We start from the raw sequence: 21,384 nt of genomic DNA on the forward strand, positions 1-21,384 counted from the left end.
CTCATTGATGATTAGTCCACCCTTTTCATTTTTGACATTGATTATTTGGTTATCCTCTCTCTTTTTACAATCAGATTAACCAGAGGTTTGTCCATTTTATTGGCTTTTTCATAAAACCAACTCTTAGATTTATTTATGAGATCAATGGGGTTTTTTGCTTTCTATTTTATTAATCTTTCCCTTGATTTCAGAATTTATAGTTTGGTATTTGTTTAATTTGTTGTTTTTCTAGCTTTTTTAGTTTATCAATTCATTGGTCTCCTCTTTCTCAATAAAGTTTCTCTCAAAACTGCCTTGGTTGCATCCCATAAATTTTGGTATGATGTCTCATATTATCATTTTCTTGGATATAATTATTGATTATTTTTATTTTTGCTTGTTGATCTACTCATTATTTAAGATAAAGTTATTTAATTTCCAATTAGTTCTTGTTTATCTTTCACTGATCCTGTATTACATGCAATTTTCATTGCATCATGATCTGAGAAGTGTGTTTTTATTATTTGTGCCTTTCTGCATTTGACTTTAAGGCTTTCGTGCCCTAGTACATGGTCAATTTTGGTGAAGGTGCCATGTACTGCTGAGAAAAAGGTATATTCTTTTCTATCCCCATTAAGTTTTCTCCAGAAGTCTATCATATCCCTAAGATTTTATTCACTTTCTTAACAGCCTTCTTGGGGTTTTTTTGTTCTTAGATTTATATAGTTCTGAGAGAGGGAGGTTGAGTTCTCCCATTATTAAAGTTTTACTGTCTATTTCTCCTCATAATTCACTCAATTTTTCCTCTAGGAATCTGGAAGCTATGCCACTAGATACATATATACGTCTAGTCTTGATATAGATTCATTTCCAACGGTGCCTTTTAAGAAAATATAGCTTCCTTCCATATCCCTTTTAATGAGATTGATTTTTGCTTTTACTTTGTCTGAGATTAGAATCACTACCCCAGATTTTTTTACTTCAGCTGAGGCATAATATATTTTGTTCCAACCTTTTAACTTTACCTTGTGTGTATCTTTCTGCTTCATATGTATTTCTTGTTAACAACATATTGTAAGATTCTGGTTTTTAATCCATTCTGCTATCTGTTTCTGTTTTATGGGACAGTTCATCCCATTCACATTTACAGTTAAGATTGCCCATTCTGTGTTTCCCTCTATACTATCTTTCTCCTTTTATATTTATCTCTTTCCTTTTCCTCTTACTCCTCCTCACCAAAATTTTACTCCTTTCTCCTTTGATTTATCTTTTAAAAATTTAAATTCCAGTTCATTTTCACTTATTCCTCCCCTTCCCTTTTATCAGTCCCTTCTTCCTTTAGCTTCCCCCTTCCCTGTAGATTAGGTTAGATATTTAAACCCAAGGAGAAATATAACTTATTCCTTCACTGGGCTAAATCTATTGAATGGAATTTCCTCAGCATTCAGATTCTCCCTTCTTTCCCTCTAAAATTATAAAGCTTTGTCTCTTCCCTTGATGTTCTAATAATTGGTCAGCTATCATTAATCACAGTACTGGATTGATTGATAAGCTTCTATTTTTATCAAGATATCATCACAGATTGTTTACTTGGTTGTTTGATAAGCATCATTGCCTCAAATTGCCTCAAATTATAATTATAATCATTTTTACCTTACCCCCTTTTCAAGTATCTTTCAAGTACACACAATCCTCTTCACAAGTCAAAGTATCCTCCAAAGCCATATCATTTCTTGAACTATTTATGTCCCCCCCATCCCACCTATTTTCTTCCCCACTTTCCCACTTTACTTCCCCTGTCCTACTCAAAGTACCTAACATCTTGTTAAGTGAACCAAGGCCCTTTGTCTCTCCCACTTTACCCCCCACCCACCCACCCAGGATACTTAACCCCTAGTTAAATGAAGCATCCCGATCTAATTAACTGTAAGAATCTTGAAGATCTCTAAGTACTGGGAGGCTCTGGAGGGCTCACTGTGAACTTTACAAATGATTGAAAGTAATAGAGATAGTGATACTTAATTAAAGTTGACACTTCAGCCTTTTTTAGGGCTTTTTATCTCAAAAATAGTGATGTGATCTTGGACCTCTTCAATTGAGAGACAAGATCCAATTAAATCTATATCCCTTAAGGTTCATTCTCTTCAATTATTTTCTACCCTCTAATTATCCTTACAGAAGTAAAGTACTAATGAGGTAAAACTGTTATATCTTCCCTTTTAGGGAAGCATTTGTTTAAAAGTTTTTTAGGCCCCTTTTTCATTTACCTTTTTTATGTAACTCTTCAGTTGTGTATTTGGCAATTGAATTCTCTGTTCAGTTATGGTCTTTGTGTCAGGAAATTCTGGAAGTCCTGTATTTCATTGAACATCCAACTTTTTCCCTGACAATATGTGCTGAATTTTTCAGGGTAGCACATTCTGGGTTGTAATCCCAGGTCTTTAGCTCTCCAAAATGTTATTCCAGGTCTTCCAATCCTCCAGTGTTGAGGCCGATAGGTCCTGTGTTAGTGTGCTTGTGTTCCCTTTATATGTGAATTGTTTTCTTTTGCTGTTTGCAGTATTCTCTCTTTTATTTGAGGGTTCTGGAATTTGGCTATTACATCCCTTGCACTTTTTATCCTGGGGTCTCTTTCTGGATAGTTCTGTGGATTCTTTTAATTGTTATATTTTTATCTTGTTCTAGTAGATTGGGGCAGTTTTCCTTTATAATTTCCTGCATGATGTTTGTCAGGTTCTTGTGTTGGTCTAGGCTTTCTAGTAGTCCAGTGAGCCATAGATTGTCTTTCCTGGATCTGTTTTCCAGGTCATTCATTTTCCCTAGAAGATACTTTACATTTTCTTTAATTTTTTTCATCCTTTTTAATTTTTTTTGATGGAATCTTGTAGTCTTGTAGATTCATTGGTTTCTAAATGTTTACTTCTAGTTTTTAAGATTTTTATTTTTTTCAGTTACCTTTTGTGTTTCTTTTTTAAAGGTGTTGAATTCTGTGGTCAATTTTTCACAATTTTCCTACATGATTTTATTTACTTTTTTCCATTTTTCTTCTTCCTCTCTCCTTTGGTTTTTAAGTTCTTTTTTAAGCTCTCCAATGAGCTTCTGTATTTGAGTTCAATTTATCGATTGTTTTGATACTTCTCTTGTGAGTGATGCTTCATAGCTTTCTTTTTCAGATGTGGTATTGCTATCATCTTTATCTCTGAAGTATTTTTCTATAATGATTGCTCTTTTAACTTTTTTGCTCATCTTTGTTGTAGTTCTGCTCCTAGGGATATATGGAATATAGATCCAGACTTTTATTTTTCTGGGGCTAGGGTCTGATCCCTGACTCATTGTTGGCCAAGATGTTGCCTATGCAGTCCGGGCCTTGCCTTTACAGAGTTTCACCCCACCCCCCTTAATGTCCAGGTCCTGACTTAACAGAAGATTGTTCCCAACCCAGTCTTGTTGTTTACCCCAGTGTTTCTTGGTTCAAACTTTTTGGAAGTTGGGATCCTCCTTGCTTGTTTGCTATCCAGATACTGGGATTCTATTATTATTAAGCTGTTGGGACCTGAATTGCACTGTCACTAAAAGCCTACTGCTGGCTTACTCTGTTCCCCTGCCTCCTGGACTTTTCTTCCCCTTTTCCCTTCAATGAAGATCCTCCATGATGTTTGCAGTTGAACACTTCTTTGAATCTTTTCTTTTTCTTGGTGGAATCTGTAGTATGAATGTTAGAGTAGAGGCTTCATGTATCTTTGATAGGGAAAGGCTCTGGGAGTTTGTTAGCTTCATGCCACCATCTTGGCTCCTCCTGGAAGTCCCCTAAATATGGTATACACCTGATCTCATCTGAATAAGCAGTTTTCAGGAGGAATAATAACTATCTATAGTAATACATTAAAATGCTTTAAATAGGGAGGCAGCTAGGTGGCTCTTACAAAGCACTGGCCCTGGAGTTAGAATGTCCTGAGTTCAAATTCAGCTTCATAGACTTAATAATTACCTAGCTGTGTGACCTTGGGCAAGTCATTTAGCCTTGTTGCCTTGCAAAACAAAAAACAAAAAATGCTTTAAATAGCTATTAATCAGAGAAATGCAAGTTAAAACAACTCTGAGGTACCTCCTCTCACACCTATTAGACTAATTTCACAGAAAATGAAAGTGAAAAATATTGCAAGTGATATGGCAAAATTGGGGCACTGATGAAGTTGTGAACTGATCCCACCATTCTAGAAAATAATTTGGAACTGTGTCCAAAGGGTTTCAAAAATTGCATTCCTTGGGGTGGCTAGTGGCACAGTGAATAGAGCACTGGCCCTGGAGTCAGGAGTACCTGAGTTCAAATTCGGCCTCAGACACTTAATAATTACCTAGCTATGTGGCCTTGGGCAAGCCACTTAACCTCATTTGCCTTACAAAAACTTAAAAAAAAAGAAATGGAGGGGAAGAAGGAAAGATATGGAGAACCACCTGAATCTTACTCTCATCAAACTTGCCTTAAAGTTAACATCCATACATTGAGTTAAGAAAATTATCTTACTTTTCAAATATTAAAAGGGGAAAAGGGGAGGGGGAAGGAGAAGAGGAACTAACAGAAGGAAGTGAAGGAAGAAGGGGCAAAGTGAAAAGGGAAAGAAAGGGGTGGGGGTTGGATATAAGGGAACAAACATACAGAAGTTGGTGGTATTCAGAAACAAAATACTGGAGAATATGGATAAAGCAAAAAAAAAGGAGAAAAAATACAGAGGGAAGATAGCATGGAAGACTATAAAGAGTTAGTAATTATAATTTTGAATGTGAATGGGATGAACTCTCCCTTAAAATGTAAGCAAATAGCAGAGTGAATTTAAAACCAGAATCCTACAATATGCTGCTTACAAGAAACTCATTTGAAGCAGGGAGATACATATAAAGTAAAGGTAAAAGGTTGGAGCAAAATATATTTTGCTTCAGCTGAAGTGAAAAAAGCAGGGGTAGCAATCCTTATCTCAGACAAAGCAGCTGCAAAAATAGATCTCATTAAAAGAGATAAGGAAGGAAACTATATCCTCCTAAAAGTTATCATAGATGATGAAACAATTTCCATATGAAATATATATGCACCAAGTGGTATAGCATCCAAATTCTTAGAGGAGAAGTTGAAGGAGTTACAGGAAGACATAGACAACAAAACTCTACTATCGGGAGACCTCAACCTCCAGCTCAGATATAGATATAGATTTAGAATAAATGGATTGTTCCTTAGAATGATTAGCAGTATCTATCTGAAACCATCAACAAGCATTATATACAATGGGGATAAGCTTGAGGCATTCCCAATAAGATCAGAGTGAACAAAGATGCCCCTTATCACCACTACTATTCAACATTGTGTTAGAAACCTTAGCTTTAGCAATGAGAAGAAAAAGAAATTGAAGGAATTAGAATTGGGAAGGAAGAGGCAAACTCTCATTCTTTGCAGATGACATGATGGTATACCTAGAGAATCCCCCAAAAACACCTAAAACACTATTAGAAATATTTAGCAACTTTAGCAAAGTTACAGGATATAAAATAAACCCTTATAAATCTTCAGCTTATACACACACACACACACACACACACACACACACACACATATATATATATATATATATATATATATATATATATATATATAAAGATATACCAGAGCAAGAGCTAGAAAGAGAAATCCCATTCACAGTAACTTCAGACAATATAAAATACTTCAGAATCTATCTGCCAAGGCATTCTCAGAAACTATGAAAACAACTATAAAACCTTCTCACACAAATGAAATCAGATTTAAATAACTGGGAAAATATCAGCTGCTCATTGATAGGCTGAGTTAATATAATAAAAATGACAATTCTACCTAAATTAAACTGCTTATTTAGCACCCTACCAACCAAAATTCCAAAAATATCACTTCCAAAAAAATTACTACAAAAATTGTAAATAAATTCATATGGAGAAATAAAACGTCAAGAATTAACAGAGATTTAATGAAAAAAGTACAAAAGAAGGTGGCTTAGCCCTACCAGATATAAAATTATATTATAAAGCATTATTCATCAGAACTGTCTCATATTGGCTAAGAAATAAAGTGGCAGATCAGTGGAATAGACTAGTTGCAAAAGAAATAGCAGGAAATGATTATAATAATTTGCTCTTTGATAAACCCAAAGAGTCCAGTTTCTGAGATAAAAACTCTCTCTTTGATAAAAACTGTTGGGAAAATTGGAAGTTAGTATAGCAGAACCTTGGATTAGATCAACATCTCACACCCTGTACCAAGATAAGATCAAAATGGGTACAGGATTTACACATAAAAGACAGTATTATAGGCAAACTAGGAGATGAAGAAATAGTATATCTGTCAGATCTATGGAATGGGAAGCAGTTTATGATCAAGGAAGAGATGGAGAACACCATTAAAAACAAACTAGATAATTAAATTAAAAAGCTTTTGCACAGACAAAACCACTGTAATCAAGATCAAAAGAAATGTAATAAATTGAGAAACAATTTTTCCAACTAGTATTTCTGACAAAGGACTCATTTCTAAAATATATAGAGAACTGAGTCAAATTTATTAAAATTTATGCAATTCCCCAATTGACAAATGGTCAAAGGATTTGCAGAGGCAATTTAAAGGTAAGGAAATCAAAGTGATCCATAGTCATATGAAATATTGCTCTAAATCTCCTGATTAGAGAAATGCAAATTAAAGCATCTCTGAGACTGGCCAATCTGACCAGAAAGGACAATGATCAATGTTGGAAGGGATGTGGGAAATCTGGGACACTAATGCATTGTTGGTGAAGCTGTGAATTCATCCAACCTTTCTGGAGAGCAATTTGGAATTATGCCCAAAGGGCAATAAAAATGTGCATACCCTTTTATCCAGCAATATCATTACTGGGTTTATGCCCTGGAGAGTTCATGAAAAAGAGAAAAACATCACTTATACAAAAATATTCATAGCAGTCCTGTGTTTGTGTAGTGGCAAAGAATTAGAAATTGAATGAATGGCCATCAACTGGGAAATGGCTGAACAAATTGTGGTATATGTATGTTATGAAACACTATTGTTCTATTAGAAATCAGGAGGGATTGGAATTCAGGGAAGCCTGGAAGGATTTGCATGAACTGATGCTGAGCAAGATGAGCAGAACCAGAAGAACATTGTATACCATAACAGCAACATGGGGGTGATGATCAACCTTGATGAATTTGCTCATTCCATCAGTGCAACAATCAGGGACAATTTTGGGTGATGGGGAATACCATCTGTATCCAAAGAAAGAATTGTGGAGTTTGAACAAAGACCAAAGCTTATTACCTTTAATTAAAAAAAATCTTATCTTATTCTATAATCTCCTTATCTCTTATATTTTGTTTTTTCTTTAAGGATATGATTTCTCTCTCAACACATTCAATTTTGATCAATGTATAGCCTGGAAACAATGTAAAGACTATCAGACTGCCTTCTGTGGTGGGATGGGGAGAGGGAAGCAAGATTAGTGAGAAAACCATAAAATTCAAAATAAATAAATAAGAAAAAAATTATTGACCAAATTTGATCATTTGAAATGTTCACACCTTCATCTTAGAGACACTGTTAGATGTTAAGGACATATAATAATGTGTCTAAAAGAAATTGTGAATAAAACTATTAAAAGTAAGATTTTATAATGTCTTAATTTTGGACTTATACACTTTTTTCATATAACTTTCCCTGAAACTACTTGTTTGTTTATGAATTTTAAATGATATTTGATTATTGGAAAATGTCTACTTGAAAATAAAAAAGCTAACAGACTACACAGAATTTTTTTTGCTACACAATTGACATTGTCCAGACTATTCTACTTCAGATCCCACCAATGTACTCTGATGGTTAGAAAAAGGCGGCGGGGGGGGGGGGGGGGGGGGGGCAAGGTGAAGGAAAGTAAAACCTGACAACAAATGTGCAAAGTCAAGTAAAACAAATTACAACACTGTTTATATTTGAAAATATATCAGGAATCCTATAGTATGTGATTTATAGTCACACTATCATGACCTGGGGTTTCCCCTTTCTGAATTCTACAAGAGCCACGCATCTGTCACATTTTAGTAAAAGAGCAATTTCTATATGCCTAGACCTTCTCGTGTCCTAGTAGTCTAATGAGGAAGTTGAACTATATGAATTACACATTTATCTTTACCTTTGTAGCACAAAATTTTGAGTCTTATCCTTCTCAAAGTACCAGGGCATTAGAAGAAATTAGTTTTCTTTTTCTAGGATTTGATACTTCTAGACTGAAGAATACTTCTATTTACAAAGCTGAAGTCCTTAGATCCTCCCCTTATCATTTTCCTGGTCACACTGCCATAGTTGCTGATCTTTCTTTCCTTGAGACTCTCTGACTGAGATTAAAAATATAGCCATAACTCAGACACCATCTTTTCTGTTTAGAACAAAAATTAGACAAAAATCAAGGGCTGAAATAAAAACTGATAGGATTAATAGATGTAGAATTAGATGAGATCTCAGATGTCATCTAATCTGCTCAAATTCTTTATAGATAAAGAAACTAAGGTCAGTGGGATCTGAGTGATTTACCCAAGACTGCAATTCTATCAGAAGTCATACATAGTATTTGAACCCAGATCCTTAAACTCCAAAGTCTTCTTCCTATTTCCATATTGCCCCTGTTTTCACTGATAGAGAGTTTTCTTTTGGAATATGAAATAATGGTGCATTTGCCTTGGGTTGGGTTAATAACTTATCTAATCTGAAGGAAGAAAAGAAAATTTCATAACTGGCCTTAGACTTGCATAATGAGGTGTGATAAACTGATGAGAACAAGTAGATTCTCGAAAATGTATGTGAAAACATGTGCCCCTATTCTCTGATACTTTAATGGCTGTATGATTTTTATCAGTGTGTGTATTCTCACTCACAGAATCAGTCTTGCCTCCTCTTCTTTCTCCTACTGTGTCATTCTTGACAGTGTCATGACCTGATTCCTTGAAAGATGTTCCACATAAGAAGAAAGTCTTTCTCCACCTACCTCCTGTCCCTCATTCTTGGAAACATTGGTTCTTAGTAATATCTTTCACATCACTTCTTTGCAAATATTATTACTAATATATTGAAGTTGACTTATGTCAACCCTCCATTGCTCCATTTGGAGCAATGATTCATCATTTTGATTCTTCCAGAAATGTAGTGATTTATAGTCATGTTATCACTAGATGATATTGTTAGATATACATATTTTTATAGCACTAAACAGTTTGGTATCATGTTGAAAATACTATGTAATGAAAATAATATGTAAGACTACTTTTCCTACTGAATTCTCTGTCTCTCTGGAAGAAATTGTAGAGAGCAACCAAGAGAGTAGAAAGCAACCAGAAAAAAGGGTCACCAAGGGAGTTTAAAGTTGAAGAGAGTTCAAGAAAGACAAAGAAAAAGAACTCATTGGAATTAGTATTTGACATCTTTTTAATATTTGAGAAGGCAGTTTCAGTGGATTGGCAAAATGAAAAGCCAGTTTTCATGACTATGAAAAGGAAAAGAGATATAGCACAATAACCCAAGGGGCCTGGTCAAGCAAAAATCTGGTAAAGAATAAAGGGTACTTAAAAAAATTTTTAGGTAGGGCGGCTAGGTGGCTCAGGGGCGGCTAGGTGGTGCAGTGGATAGAGCATTGGCCCTGGAGTCAGGAGTCACTGAGTTCAAATCCGGCCTCAGACACATAATAATTACCTAGCTATGTTGCCTTGGGCAAGCCAATTAACCCCATTTACCTTGCAAAAAAAAATTTAGGTAACAGGAAGAAAGATAGATTGAAGATGCTCAAATAATATAACAAAAGTAACTTTCTAAAGTAAACCTTAAAGCAAGATATAACTATGAGATAGTATTAGCATTGAAATAGGATAAAATAAGAAAAGAAGTAAGTCTCCTACCAGAGAGAAATGGGAAAGATATCAAGAATACAAATAGATGAGGGAAGGCACTGCCCAAGTTACCCAGATGGTGAATGACAGAACCAAATTTAATTACGTGTTGTAACTCTAGAATTTTTCCATCGCGTCATCCAAAATACACCTGGCTATGTGTCAGGAATCATATTTTTGACCTTTGTGTATGAGATACCTCCAAATCAATACTGCAATGTTAACAGATCTATTCCATTCAAAATATATTTACTATTCAATTTCACCTACCAAGGCTTTCAGCATGGTCTGTCTGCTTTAGCTTATCTCACACCAAATTCACAATGCTTTTTTCTTAACTGTTAAAGATATATATATATATATATATATATAGCATGTAGATTATTTTTTCAATAAATCTTTATTTTAAAGGGTATATATTCTAAGTGAGGCCTTGAACTGAATTTCTCTTTACTTGTTAAGAAAATCAATTAACTGTTACCTGAGACAGCATCTTGCCTCTTTTTTGCCTTTTTGTCACGGTGACTATAATAAATGAATTAAACTACATAATTCACAGTTAGAAGAATATTCAAAAACTGTACAGTCTAACCCAAACTGAACAAGAAACACCTTTCCAACATACTCATCAAGTATCCATCCAGTTTTTTTTGGTATTAGAGGGAACTCATCTCCTGAAGAAACCTAGTCCATGTTTGAAAAAGAAAAAAAGGAAAAGAAATATTTTCCTATGATCAAAAAATATGAGTGGGAAGGTCTCAGATGAAGCTATCTATATTCAAATAAAAACTGCCCTAAATTACTATTGATTAGAGAAATAGAAATTAAAATAACTCTGAATTACCAATTCATACCAATCAGATTGGTCAATATTACAGAAATGGGAAATGACATGCTAGAGGGGATGGGAATAAATAAGGAACCTAATACACTGTTGATGGAATTGTAAACTGATCCAACCATTCTGAAGAACAATTTGGAACTATGCACAAAAGAGTTTTCAAATTTTGTATACCTTTTTATACAGCAATATCACTAATAGTTCTATTGCAAAGAGATTTTTTGAAAGAATTGTATGTACAGAAATATTTATAGCACCTCTTTTTGTGGTGACAAAAAAATGGAAATAAAGGGAGTGTTTATGAATCGGGGAAAATCTAAACAAGTTGTGGAATATGATGATGAGGAAATAAGAAATGAAAATCAGTTTAATTTCAGAAAAACCTGGAAAGACTTACATGAACTGTTGCAAAGTGAACTGGGAAAACATTGCCCATAGAAATAGCAATGTTATACAATGTTCAACTATGAATGACTTAGCTACTCTCAGCAATACAAAAATCTAAGACAGTTTTCAAATACCTATGATAAAAAAGCAGTCTATCTTCAGATAAAGAACTGATAAAATCTGAATTCAGAGTGAAGCATACTGATTTTTTTATTATTGGAGGTTTTTTATCTGTATTTTTTCACAGCATGAATAATGTGGAAATGTGTTTTGCATGACTGCACTTGTATAACCTTTATCAAATTGCTTGCCATCTCAATGAGGAGGTAGGGAAGAGAATTCAAAATGATAAAAAACCAAGGTAAAAAAAATTCTTTTTACAATTAATTTGAAAAAATAAAAATATTAAAACTTTTTAAAAAACAAAATGTTTTTCTTTATATATTTCTTTGTTTTCACCTGTTTCCCATTTTTAAGAGTAACAAGATTAATCAAATAAGCCATGTTGGACTATAAACACAGTGTTTTCGCATGTTTATCCTTTCATATACATAGGATACATAGGTATTAATTTTTATCTTTGCTTGAAGCTGTCAATAACCAGGCTTCACAGAGATGACTGAAATTATTTTTAGTTAGAGAAAATTTGAATTTTTTGCTAATCCACTTTAGTACCCATCATAACCAATACCTTTCAGTTGTCTTCTTGATAAAAGTATTCATGACCACAATTTCTTGACATCTTTCATTTCATGATTGTAATAGGTATTTTCTATCATATTTTTCATCATTAACTCCTATATCCTTCTTCATGTTCAAGTGGAGTGGCAAGATAAATGTTTGCATAACTTGAAGAATTCTGTCAAACATATCATGGAATTTCCACATTCTTCGTGTTCAGCAACAGATATTAGCATATATACTCTGTAATTATTTTCCTGAAAATCTATTTTCTACATACATCATGAGTATTTAAAGTGAAATGCCAAAATACCACTTGTTTCCTCTTTCCTCCACTTCTGTAGGTATCAGATAAAACAACTCCACCAAATCTTTCATTTGCCTCTCTCTGAAGAAACTTATCTTACCACTTATCTATAGTTTCTTTTAGGTCTTTCAGTGTTACTTATACCAAGAATTTAAATTTGGTTCACCTTACTTATTGGTAACTATTGGTACTGTTTAGGAATGCCAATAACTAAATTAATGATAGCAGATGGTCAAAGAATGATATGTTTTTTAGCATCCTCTACTTCATTTTCTGCCCCTGTCAATGGCAATAATTTAAGCAATCACAATCAATCTTTTTTACATGACTATACAGTTCTATGTGCTAGTCAAAAGTAAAAAAGCTAATGCCCTCAAGAGGCTTACATTCCTTCAGGGTAGACTGCATGTCCAAACATAGTTATATAATTACAGAAACACGGTGGTTGGTAAAGGGTCTAGAAAAGGCTTTCTGAAGAGCAAGAAATAGCTTTATGTAAAGCAAGAGTTCCTAATGTGGAGTTCATGAATTTGATTTTTTAATAGTTGAATAACCTCACTTCAATATAACTAACTGCATTTTTGGTAATCTTATGAATTTTGTTCTATACTTAAAAACTTTATTCTGAGAAATCCAGTCTACCCAGGGACCCCAAGACACATAGAAAATTTAAAAACCTGTGATGTTGTCAGTATGGAAGTATGTTCTTGAAGGCTACTAAAGAGCAGAAGTGAATATAGAATTCATTCCAAGCAAGAGAGACAACCAATGTAAAGACAAAGATAGGAGACAGCATGCAGTTTATAAGGAATAATAAGAAGATTATGAAAGGCTTAAAGACCAAACAAAGTTGTTTGTATTTGATCATAATTGCATTGGGAATGTAATTCAACATCTTCCCCTTCTTGATATATTGCACCAAAGTTTGTCTTAATTCAAGTCAATGTCTACATGCCATGAGAAGCAAATATATGAAACAGTGGAGATGGTGTTTGGCCTGGATCAGAAAGACCTAAATTCAAATTTGATCACATACACTTAATAGCTATTTGAGACAGGGCAAATCACATACCTCTGTTTGCTTTAATCCACTGTAGAAATAATCTTGGTCAATAAAGCCCCAATTAAAGTCATGAAGAGTTGGAGGTGCCAAAAAACCACTGAGCAAAGCAAATACGTACCAAGAATTATTACAATAACGTAAAATCACTTCTTAATTATGCTAAAGCAATACAATAGGAATTTTTAAAAAGACATAAGACATGTCATTTGATCTGAAGATGACCTGTTTGTCCAATTTAATATACTCCTTTTATTCCATCCCCTCAGTTAATTTTAAGTAAACTGCTAAATAGGATGCATTCAATAATAGATAACTAGGGGAAAAATTTGAATTAGCAATAAGACATGACTAATTTTATAGTCCAGCTTCGATTTTAAATGTTAGTAAGCATATTTGGTCATGGAAAAGTCTAAACCAAAGTAAAATGTTTATTTTCCTACAGTGCGTTTCCCAGGAATCAAAACCTACATTGATCCAGATACATATGAAGACCCATCTCTAGCTGTGCATGAATTTGCAAAGGAAATAGATCCTTCAAGGATTCGCATTGAGAGAGTTATTGGGGCAGGTAAAATTTGTCTATATTTTCATAAATGACTTTAAGCTTATATTTATGTTATATTATACAGTGTGTCCCAAAAGGAAAAAAAAACTAAAACCTTTGGAACACTGCATTTTTTATAAATTTTATTATATTTTAAATTATATTTATATTCACCATTGATTTATTAGCATAATTTTCTAAATGCTAGCTATTTAAGTAATTGGAACAAAAACAAAGGAATAAAGGCTGAAACTGACCAACTTACATATATTATATTTATAATAGATTAATAAAAACTTCCAAAAAGTTATCTTGTATTTATTAGGATCTATATAAAATGGAATAGCAATTAAATTATAGATTTATAATATTTTACTAAAGAGAAATATTATAAGTAAGTAATCTTATTTCAGGGAATGTTAAAAGCAACATCAAGAGATTCTCACAGGGGCAGTGTATATCAATTCAACCCAATATTCTTTCTATCTCTATAAATAATTTCTATATCTCTAGTCAATATAGTTTCTATCTCTATGAACCTGTAAAATGATGAGTGATATTCATAAATACTGACCTTGAAATTTTCAATAACATTAAATTACTTTTGGAATCAATAAAGAAAGGTTGAATTATATCTTTGTATTAAGTGTAGTCTCATTTAAATCATTCTTAAATTGATGATATATGACACAAAGCATTTTTCCATTAAACAAAAACCTCAAATAACCAAAACACTCCATTTTCTAGTTGTTCTTTATGAATGTAACTTCCCTATAAGCATAATTATAAATCTCTTTCTCCTAATTTTTGGGTCATGTAAGTCATTGAAATGAAGCACTCAAGCACTTTTAACTGAATTGTTTTCTCCTTATGCTAAAGGATTTCTGAGCAGAAATTATTTAGTTGTAACCTCATGGTCCATCCAATAAAATATATCATTATAATTATATACAAATATTAATATATATTTATATGTATACATATAAACTATATAATTATAAAACAAGACCTAGGAAGAGGATAAAGTTGACTCCAATGGGAGAGGTATCAAATGAATTCTACTATATGATGTAGTCTCTGGTCCCTTGGAAAGAAGTTCTTAGCAATAATGATCAATCACATAGCGTTCTGTAGTTTACTATCCTGTGAGGTAAGTGATATAAGTTATTGCCTTGTCTCCAGTTTATAGATTAGAAGATGGAAGCTGAAAAATATAAAATAATTTTCTTCAGAAGTATGTCAGTGATGTCATAAAAGCAAACAAACAAGTCCTTTTATTCTGAGTTCAATGTTCTGATGAGAGACAATGTTTCAGAACAAAAACACTGGCTTCTGAGTTAGAAGAAACCTTGGTTCAAGTCCCAACTTTGATACATAATAGCTTTTTATCCACGAACAAGTAAACTAACTTCTCTAAGTCTCATTTTCTTTATCTGTCTAATTAAGATAACAATAACTACCATTTAATCAAATGAAGTAATATATGTAAAATACTTTGTAAACTTTAGAGTCATATAAAACCATTTATTCCTTCCATTACTCCATTTAATGTGTTCTTCATATCATATGTAACAGTATAATAGTGGTGTTTTCACTGCATAGCCCAAGTAATGACTACAAGGGAACAGATAATGGTCTAGTTGAAGTACAATAAAGAATATACTTACAGAAGATTATTGTGACAAAAGGGGATTGGAAATGTAATTTGGAGTCAGATTTTAGTGGCCTTTACCATCCAAGTTAAGGAAAAAAAGAGCAACTTATGTGATAGTTACAATAGTTTAAAGGAAAACAACTTTGAAAGATTAAAGAATTCTGATCAAATAAACTGAAGGATTAAGTGACTTGTCTTACATATCAGTTAGAACTTAAACTTTATAACTCCAGAAAACTAATGATGCCTACTTTTCAATTCTTAGAAGAAAGATGAAGCACTAGAGGAGTAGAATGAGACATATATTTTCAAATACAACTGTTGTTTACTATACTCATTTACTACAAAGGAGGTGTTTTAATTTTAAGTCAGAATAGTTAAGGGGGGTGGCTAGGTGGCGCAGTGGATAGAGCACTGGCCCTGAGTCAGGAGTACCTGAGTTCAAATTTGGCCTCAAACACTTAATAATTACCTAGCTGTGTGGCCTTGGGCAAGCCACTTAAACCCATTGCCTTGCAAAAACCTAAAAAAATTTAAAAAAATAAAAATAAAAAAGAATAGTTAATGGGCAGTAGTAAGGGAGGAAGGCAGAAGGAAAAAATTAAGAAAAAGGTATTAATGAAACATTAAAATATATACAGAAGATAGGGTTAGACAAGCAGGAAAAATGTTGTTACAGTTGTGTTAAATTTAATATGTCATTTAAAAATATTCCATCCTCTTTTTCTATTCTCTATGTAGGGAAAAGTTTGTGTTTGTTGATATATGTTAGATTCATAACAAAAATGAAAGAAAAAAGGCTTATGCATTTCCCCTAATCCCCCCCCCATGAAAAAATCCAAGGATAAGGATTTTTAAGTGTATTTTATAGCAATAGCAAGTTTTTGCTGGGCTTTTTATGTACTTTAGCAATATTTCAAGGATTATTTTGGCAACTGTGTTATTAGAGAAGATAAATTGATCAAAATAAGACTAGTTAGTATGATTGTCTATCATATAATGAATAAACTATGAATCCTTAAGCCAGTTACTCAGCCCCATTTTCCTGCCATAAACACAGCTCCAAGTTAAACTCAGACTATTCATTTCAATCACCATTGACTGAGAAATGGGAAGACAAAAACAATCAGAAAAAAAGACAAGTTTCATTAGAGGAACTGAACCTGAAAAGAGGCAGGGTTTCTAGAAAGGAAAAAAGATAGGAAGTAATGGCAGCAAGGATAGAAAAAACAGTCAAAACTAACACTAATTTTTGGGTCAGAGGTTTCTTTCAAGTAAAAACTCTATGTTAAGAAATTCTATAATTTTTCTCTTTTCCATACCACCCTAACTGAACAAGAAAATCCTTCAATTTTTTGACTGTCGATGGTACTGATTTAAAACTTTCAGGCAATGCAGTGATAAAAGAGAGACTCAAGATAAGTATTTTGAAATTATGGGTTTTTTTTCCTGGAGAGAAGGGAGAGAGAAGGAAAGTATGAAGAACAGCTATAAGGGATGTCTAGATGACTAACATGGATCTAAGCAAAGGTAATTTGGAGAAAATTACATTAAATAATAGCAAAGTATATAAGAAGCCTTAACATGTATTCAGTTCTGTAATAAAAGGCTAACCTTGTACTTTATAAGAACTAATAATTCATGGTACTCCAGTGAACATAGTCTTAAAATCCATCATTTCTTCTCCCTTGTAATTTGTACTGTTTGTTCTATATAAGTTTTCTGTTAGACAATGAAAAATGGATATTACAATTTATATGACAATACCTTATCTTCATTTATCAATATAAAACTGAAATTTTCATAAAAATACACATTTTTATTTAAATGAAGTGAGGAGCTATGCCACTTGAGGGACTATCAAGAACATCTGTCTCTTTTTTTAATATCTCAAAATGTTACAAGATCAATTAATTACTGTAATAAAAAAGTTTCCAGGCAAACACAGTCAAGTCAGATTAGGATAGAATCATTAGTTTCCAAATATCTTGGGAGAATATGAGAAAGCTAGTGGGTTGGTTTTGCAAATTCTCTATTAAGGATGAAAAAATAATGAATTTGTTTCTCTTTTGTTCTCTCTCTCTCTCTCTCTCTCTCTCTCTCTCTCTCTCTCTCTCTCTCCCTCCCTCCCTCCCTCCCTCCCTCCCTCTTTTTACTGTGAACTGAGTTATCAGGCAGAGATATGATACCTTTCATTATTATATTTTTATTGAATAATATATTTGCATATAGCATAATTCTTCTGGGATAGAATCAGATAAGTGGCCTTCAGATTTAGGTTGTTCTAAGTTTGCAGTTCCCACTTTTGCTATCAGTTATTTATATAAGATCATTACTTGTACTCTGGAATGTAGCAGCAATTCAGTTTGGCCGAAGCTCTTTAGATCATAGAAACTTAGGAGAACTCAGAAATAAACCAAACACAAACTTCACAAGATTACTCTATACCAAGAGCCTAGAAAATGATAAGCCAGTAGTGTAATGTCCTTCAGTGAAAATAGAATTTCTTCTTCCTGAGTGACCCTATCCAATTGGTGATAATCTTCATTATTAGAAGGTGGTTTCCTTACTATCAAAATTAAATTTGTTTCTACTCATAGTCGTAATTCTATTCTCAAGGACAAGTATAAATCTGATCAATATGGAAAGTTCAGAAGACTTCAGCAAAATGCTCTCTTCCTCTGACATTTCCTCAGACAGTTTTATAATCATGGGCAAGTAATTTAACTCTTTATAGTTTCTTTATATCTACCAATAGAACTCAGTGGAACTCAGGGTACTCTCTACTCCCTCCTCTGTAACCTGACAGGCATTAATAGACTAGACTTATTATAACCACTATCTTCTTAATGGAGGAAGCAGGTTCCAGAGTTCTCTATTCATGTGTTCCCCATGCACACCCTGGCTGCCCAGGGATAATCACATTTTTGGTTTTAATCTATGGTTTCCCTCAAAAAAGAGTAAAGCATATTTTTAAAAGTTAACTAGTGTACAAATATGAATCACGTATGAAACAGATATTTTATTCCCACAGAGAAAAGGATATTCCTGGGCACAGAAGAATGAGAATGAGTTACAGAGTAATGGGCATAGAAATCTGTAATTTATCACTATTAACCTAATCATTTGAGAGGATAATATAAAGGTGTGTGATAGAAGCAAATAGGGAGCATGATGGACAGAGGGCTAGTTCTGGAGTCAAAAAAACCTGTGTTCAAATCTATCCTCAAACACTAATGGCAAACCATTCTGACAGAATCAGTTTGTCTATAAAGTAGGTTTTTTGCAAAGTGGGGTAAATTTGTAAATGTGTAAAATGGAGTTAATAATAGTGCCTATCTTCTAGTGTTGTTGGGAGAATTAAATGAGATAACATTTATAAAAAGATTTAGCATTACTATTACTATTATTATTATTATTATTATTATTATAACATTCCCTCCATTTATAACGAATAAGAACTCACATTTAGCACATAATCTTAGAAAGTTATGAGGTATTATAAGGTATTAGGAGGCTAAGTGATTTGCTATGGTTCTATATCCAATGTGTACCAAAGTGATCTTGAACCCATCTTCCTGATTCCAAGATCAGCCATCTGTTCACTTAATCACAAATGAAGGTCATTTTTAAAACAAAATTACATATTTGGTAATTTCAAGGAAGGGGTGCTTAAAAGTCTCATGTAAAATATTTTACACTTCTCCAAAAGGAATTTTAGCTTTGGGAAAATGTCTCTACTAAAGCAAAGTCAGTATTCTGACAAAATAGATATCAGGTACGTGATATTCATCATGCTTTTGACTCCTCAGACAAAAGATCCATTCTTCAGGCAGGACTTCTGGATAAATATTGTTTTCTCCTATGAGAATACAAACTCCCTGAAGGCATAGACTTTGACATTTGTGAGAAGTTTTAATATCCACAGTGTCTCCCATGTAATAAACTCAATATTTTTCATTTATTCATTTATTTACTTTATTCTTCCAGAGATATATTAATAAAAATCACAAAGACAACTAATGTCTACACCAAGATATATAGTATTGCTTTAAAATTTTCAGTAAAATTCAATAAATATTTATTAAGCATATATAACATGCCAAGAATTATATAAAGGCTAAGAATACAAATAAGAAAAAGAAAGGCAGACCCCATCTCAAAGGTGTTTGCAATCTAAAAGGGAAAGAAAAATATACAAAAGGAAGTTTGAAGGGGGCAGGAGAGAGGCATAGTGTTTTGTGGGGTGAAAAACTTAGCTGAGCTGCTGATAGAAAATGAAGAATTACTTGCAAAGTTCTAAGCCCCCTATAAAGAATGGATTTAGGTGGAGTTTATTATTCTGATGATGATACCATTTGTCCTTCATTCTCAAAGAAAACTAGGACATGAGGGAGGTGATGTCATAATTTGCACATGAATTGGACTTGAGTGAAGAAGGTGCTATGCTAAGTCACCAACCTCATTTTCTCATCCAGAGCTATCTGAGTCCAGTGACCAGATATAAATCTGAAAAACTGAAGATGGTCCCTGATGCAAGCCAATCAGGGTTAAGTGACTTGCCCAAGGTCACACAGCTAGTGTCTAAGACCACATTTGAACTCAGGTCCTTGATTTCAGGGTTGTTGCTCTACCCACTATGCCTACCCTCACTATGCCTAACCAAGAAGTTATTCAGTATCAAAAATTACTTGTTGAGATTTTAGATGAACATCTTTACCTGGAGGAAGCATGATGTTCCATAGAAAAGAAGCAAGCAAAGATGCTAATGGAAGATAGAAATACTAACATAGAATTATATCTGGAAAGGTCATTCAATATTCATCCTCTCTTTAGAAGTCCCAAGTATATAATGTGGTAAAATAGAGTTGTATACAATAGCATTCTTTAAAGGAAATTTTTTTGAAAAACAATTTAATGTCTCTCAGTTCCACAGAATATTTCTTTTACATAACCTTTCCCTTTAACCTGTCCTCAATAGAAAGTATAATTCAATTCAATTCAATTCAATATCCATTTATTAAGCACTTATACTCTGCTAGGCAATGGAGTTACAAATAAAATATCTTACCCTTTACACACCATTCATCTTCACAAAATCTTCTATTTATTATTTTTCCTAAACAATTTATTTTGTCCTGGCTTGGTATTAATATTATGTTATCATTTTGCCCACTTATTGGTATTGTCTGATAGGTTGAGCCATTAAATTTTTAAAGTCATCATTTGTGAGAAGTGTGTGTGTGTGTAAAACACCTAGGAACTCTTGATGACTAAAATAATAAAAACTTGGCACCTATGTCTTTCTATCTAAAGCCTCCATCATAAGACTTTTTAAAATGAAGACTACTTCCACTGGTATGAGTTCAACTATATGACCTCTGAGGTCTCTTCCAACTATGAGAGACAATGATTTTAATCTATATTCCATTTACTCTACTTTGTAATTTTGTTCTGTTCATTTTCTCACATCTGAATATCTTTTTCAATCTTTATTTGTGAAACTTCTAATCTCACAATTTATGATCATAATTCTACTTCTGTTTATTTGACTGTGTTCCTTTCACTCATTTCAACAACTTAGCAAAACTTCTGTAGTTTTACTTTCCATCTCCTTGAAGATAGGACTCTGCCTTAGTGACCAGAACATTCTTCTAAAAAGACAAAAAGTGTTGGCAGTGGCAGAAGATGACTTTAAAATAATAACTTCCTTTATGAATTTGTAAAGTTGATATATTGAATTTGATGAATATAGAAAACTGTTATATCATATTTCTAACCATGGAGCCTAGTTCTTAATTTTGAAATATTACCTCTATGAAATATAACTTTATGGATGATATAGTGGATATGGCACTAGAATTGGGGTTAAGACCCAAGTTCAAATCTGGCCTGAGGCACTGAATAGCTCTGTGACTCTGGTGAAGTCACTTAACCTCTGTCTTAGTTTTCTCAAATGGGGTTCAAAAGGCCATCTACCTAACAA

The 21,384-nt window shown here is 33.2% G+C and overlaps 1 protein-coding gene across 1 annotated transcript in view; it reads left to right on the top strand.

Annotated features, from left to right (window-relative positions):
* Positions 1–21,384, top strand: part of LOC141491396 (ephrin type-A receptor 6) — a 1,165,986-nt gene that overhangs the window by 866,504 nt on the left and 278,098 nt on the right. The window contains exon 10 of the mRNA XM_074192302.1: positions 13,643–13,768. Within this exon, the coding sequence (XP_074048403.1) occupies positions 13,643–13,768 (126 nt within the window). The remainder of the gene's footprint in view (positions 1–13,642; positions 13,769–21,384) is intronic.

The sequence above is a fragment of the Macrotis lagotis genome, chromosome 6 (assembly GCF_037893015.1).
Source record: "Macrotis lagotis isolate mMagLag1 chromosome 6, bilby.v1.9.chrom.fasta, whole genome shotgun sequence".
Lineage (NCBI taxonomy): Eukaryota > Metazoa > Chordata > Mammalia > Peramelemorphia > Peramelidae > Macrotis > Macrotis lagotis.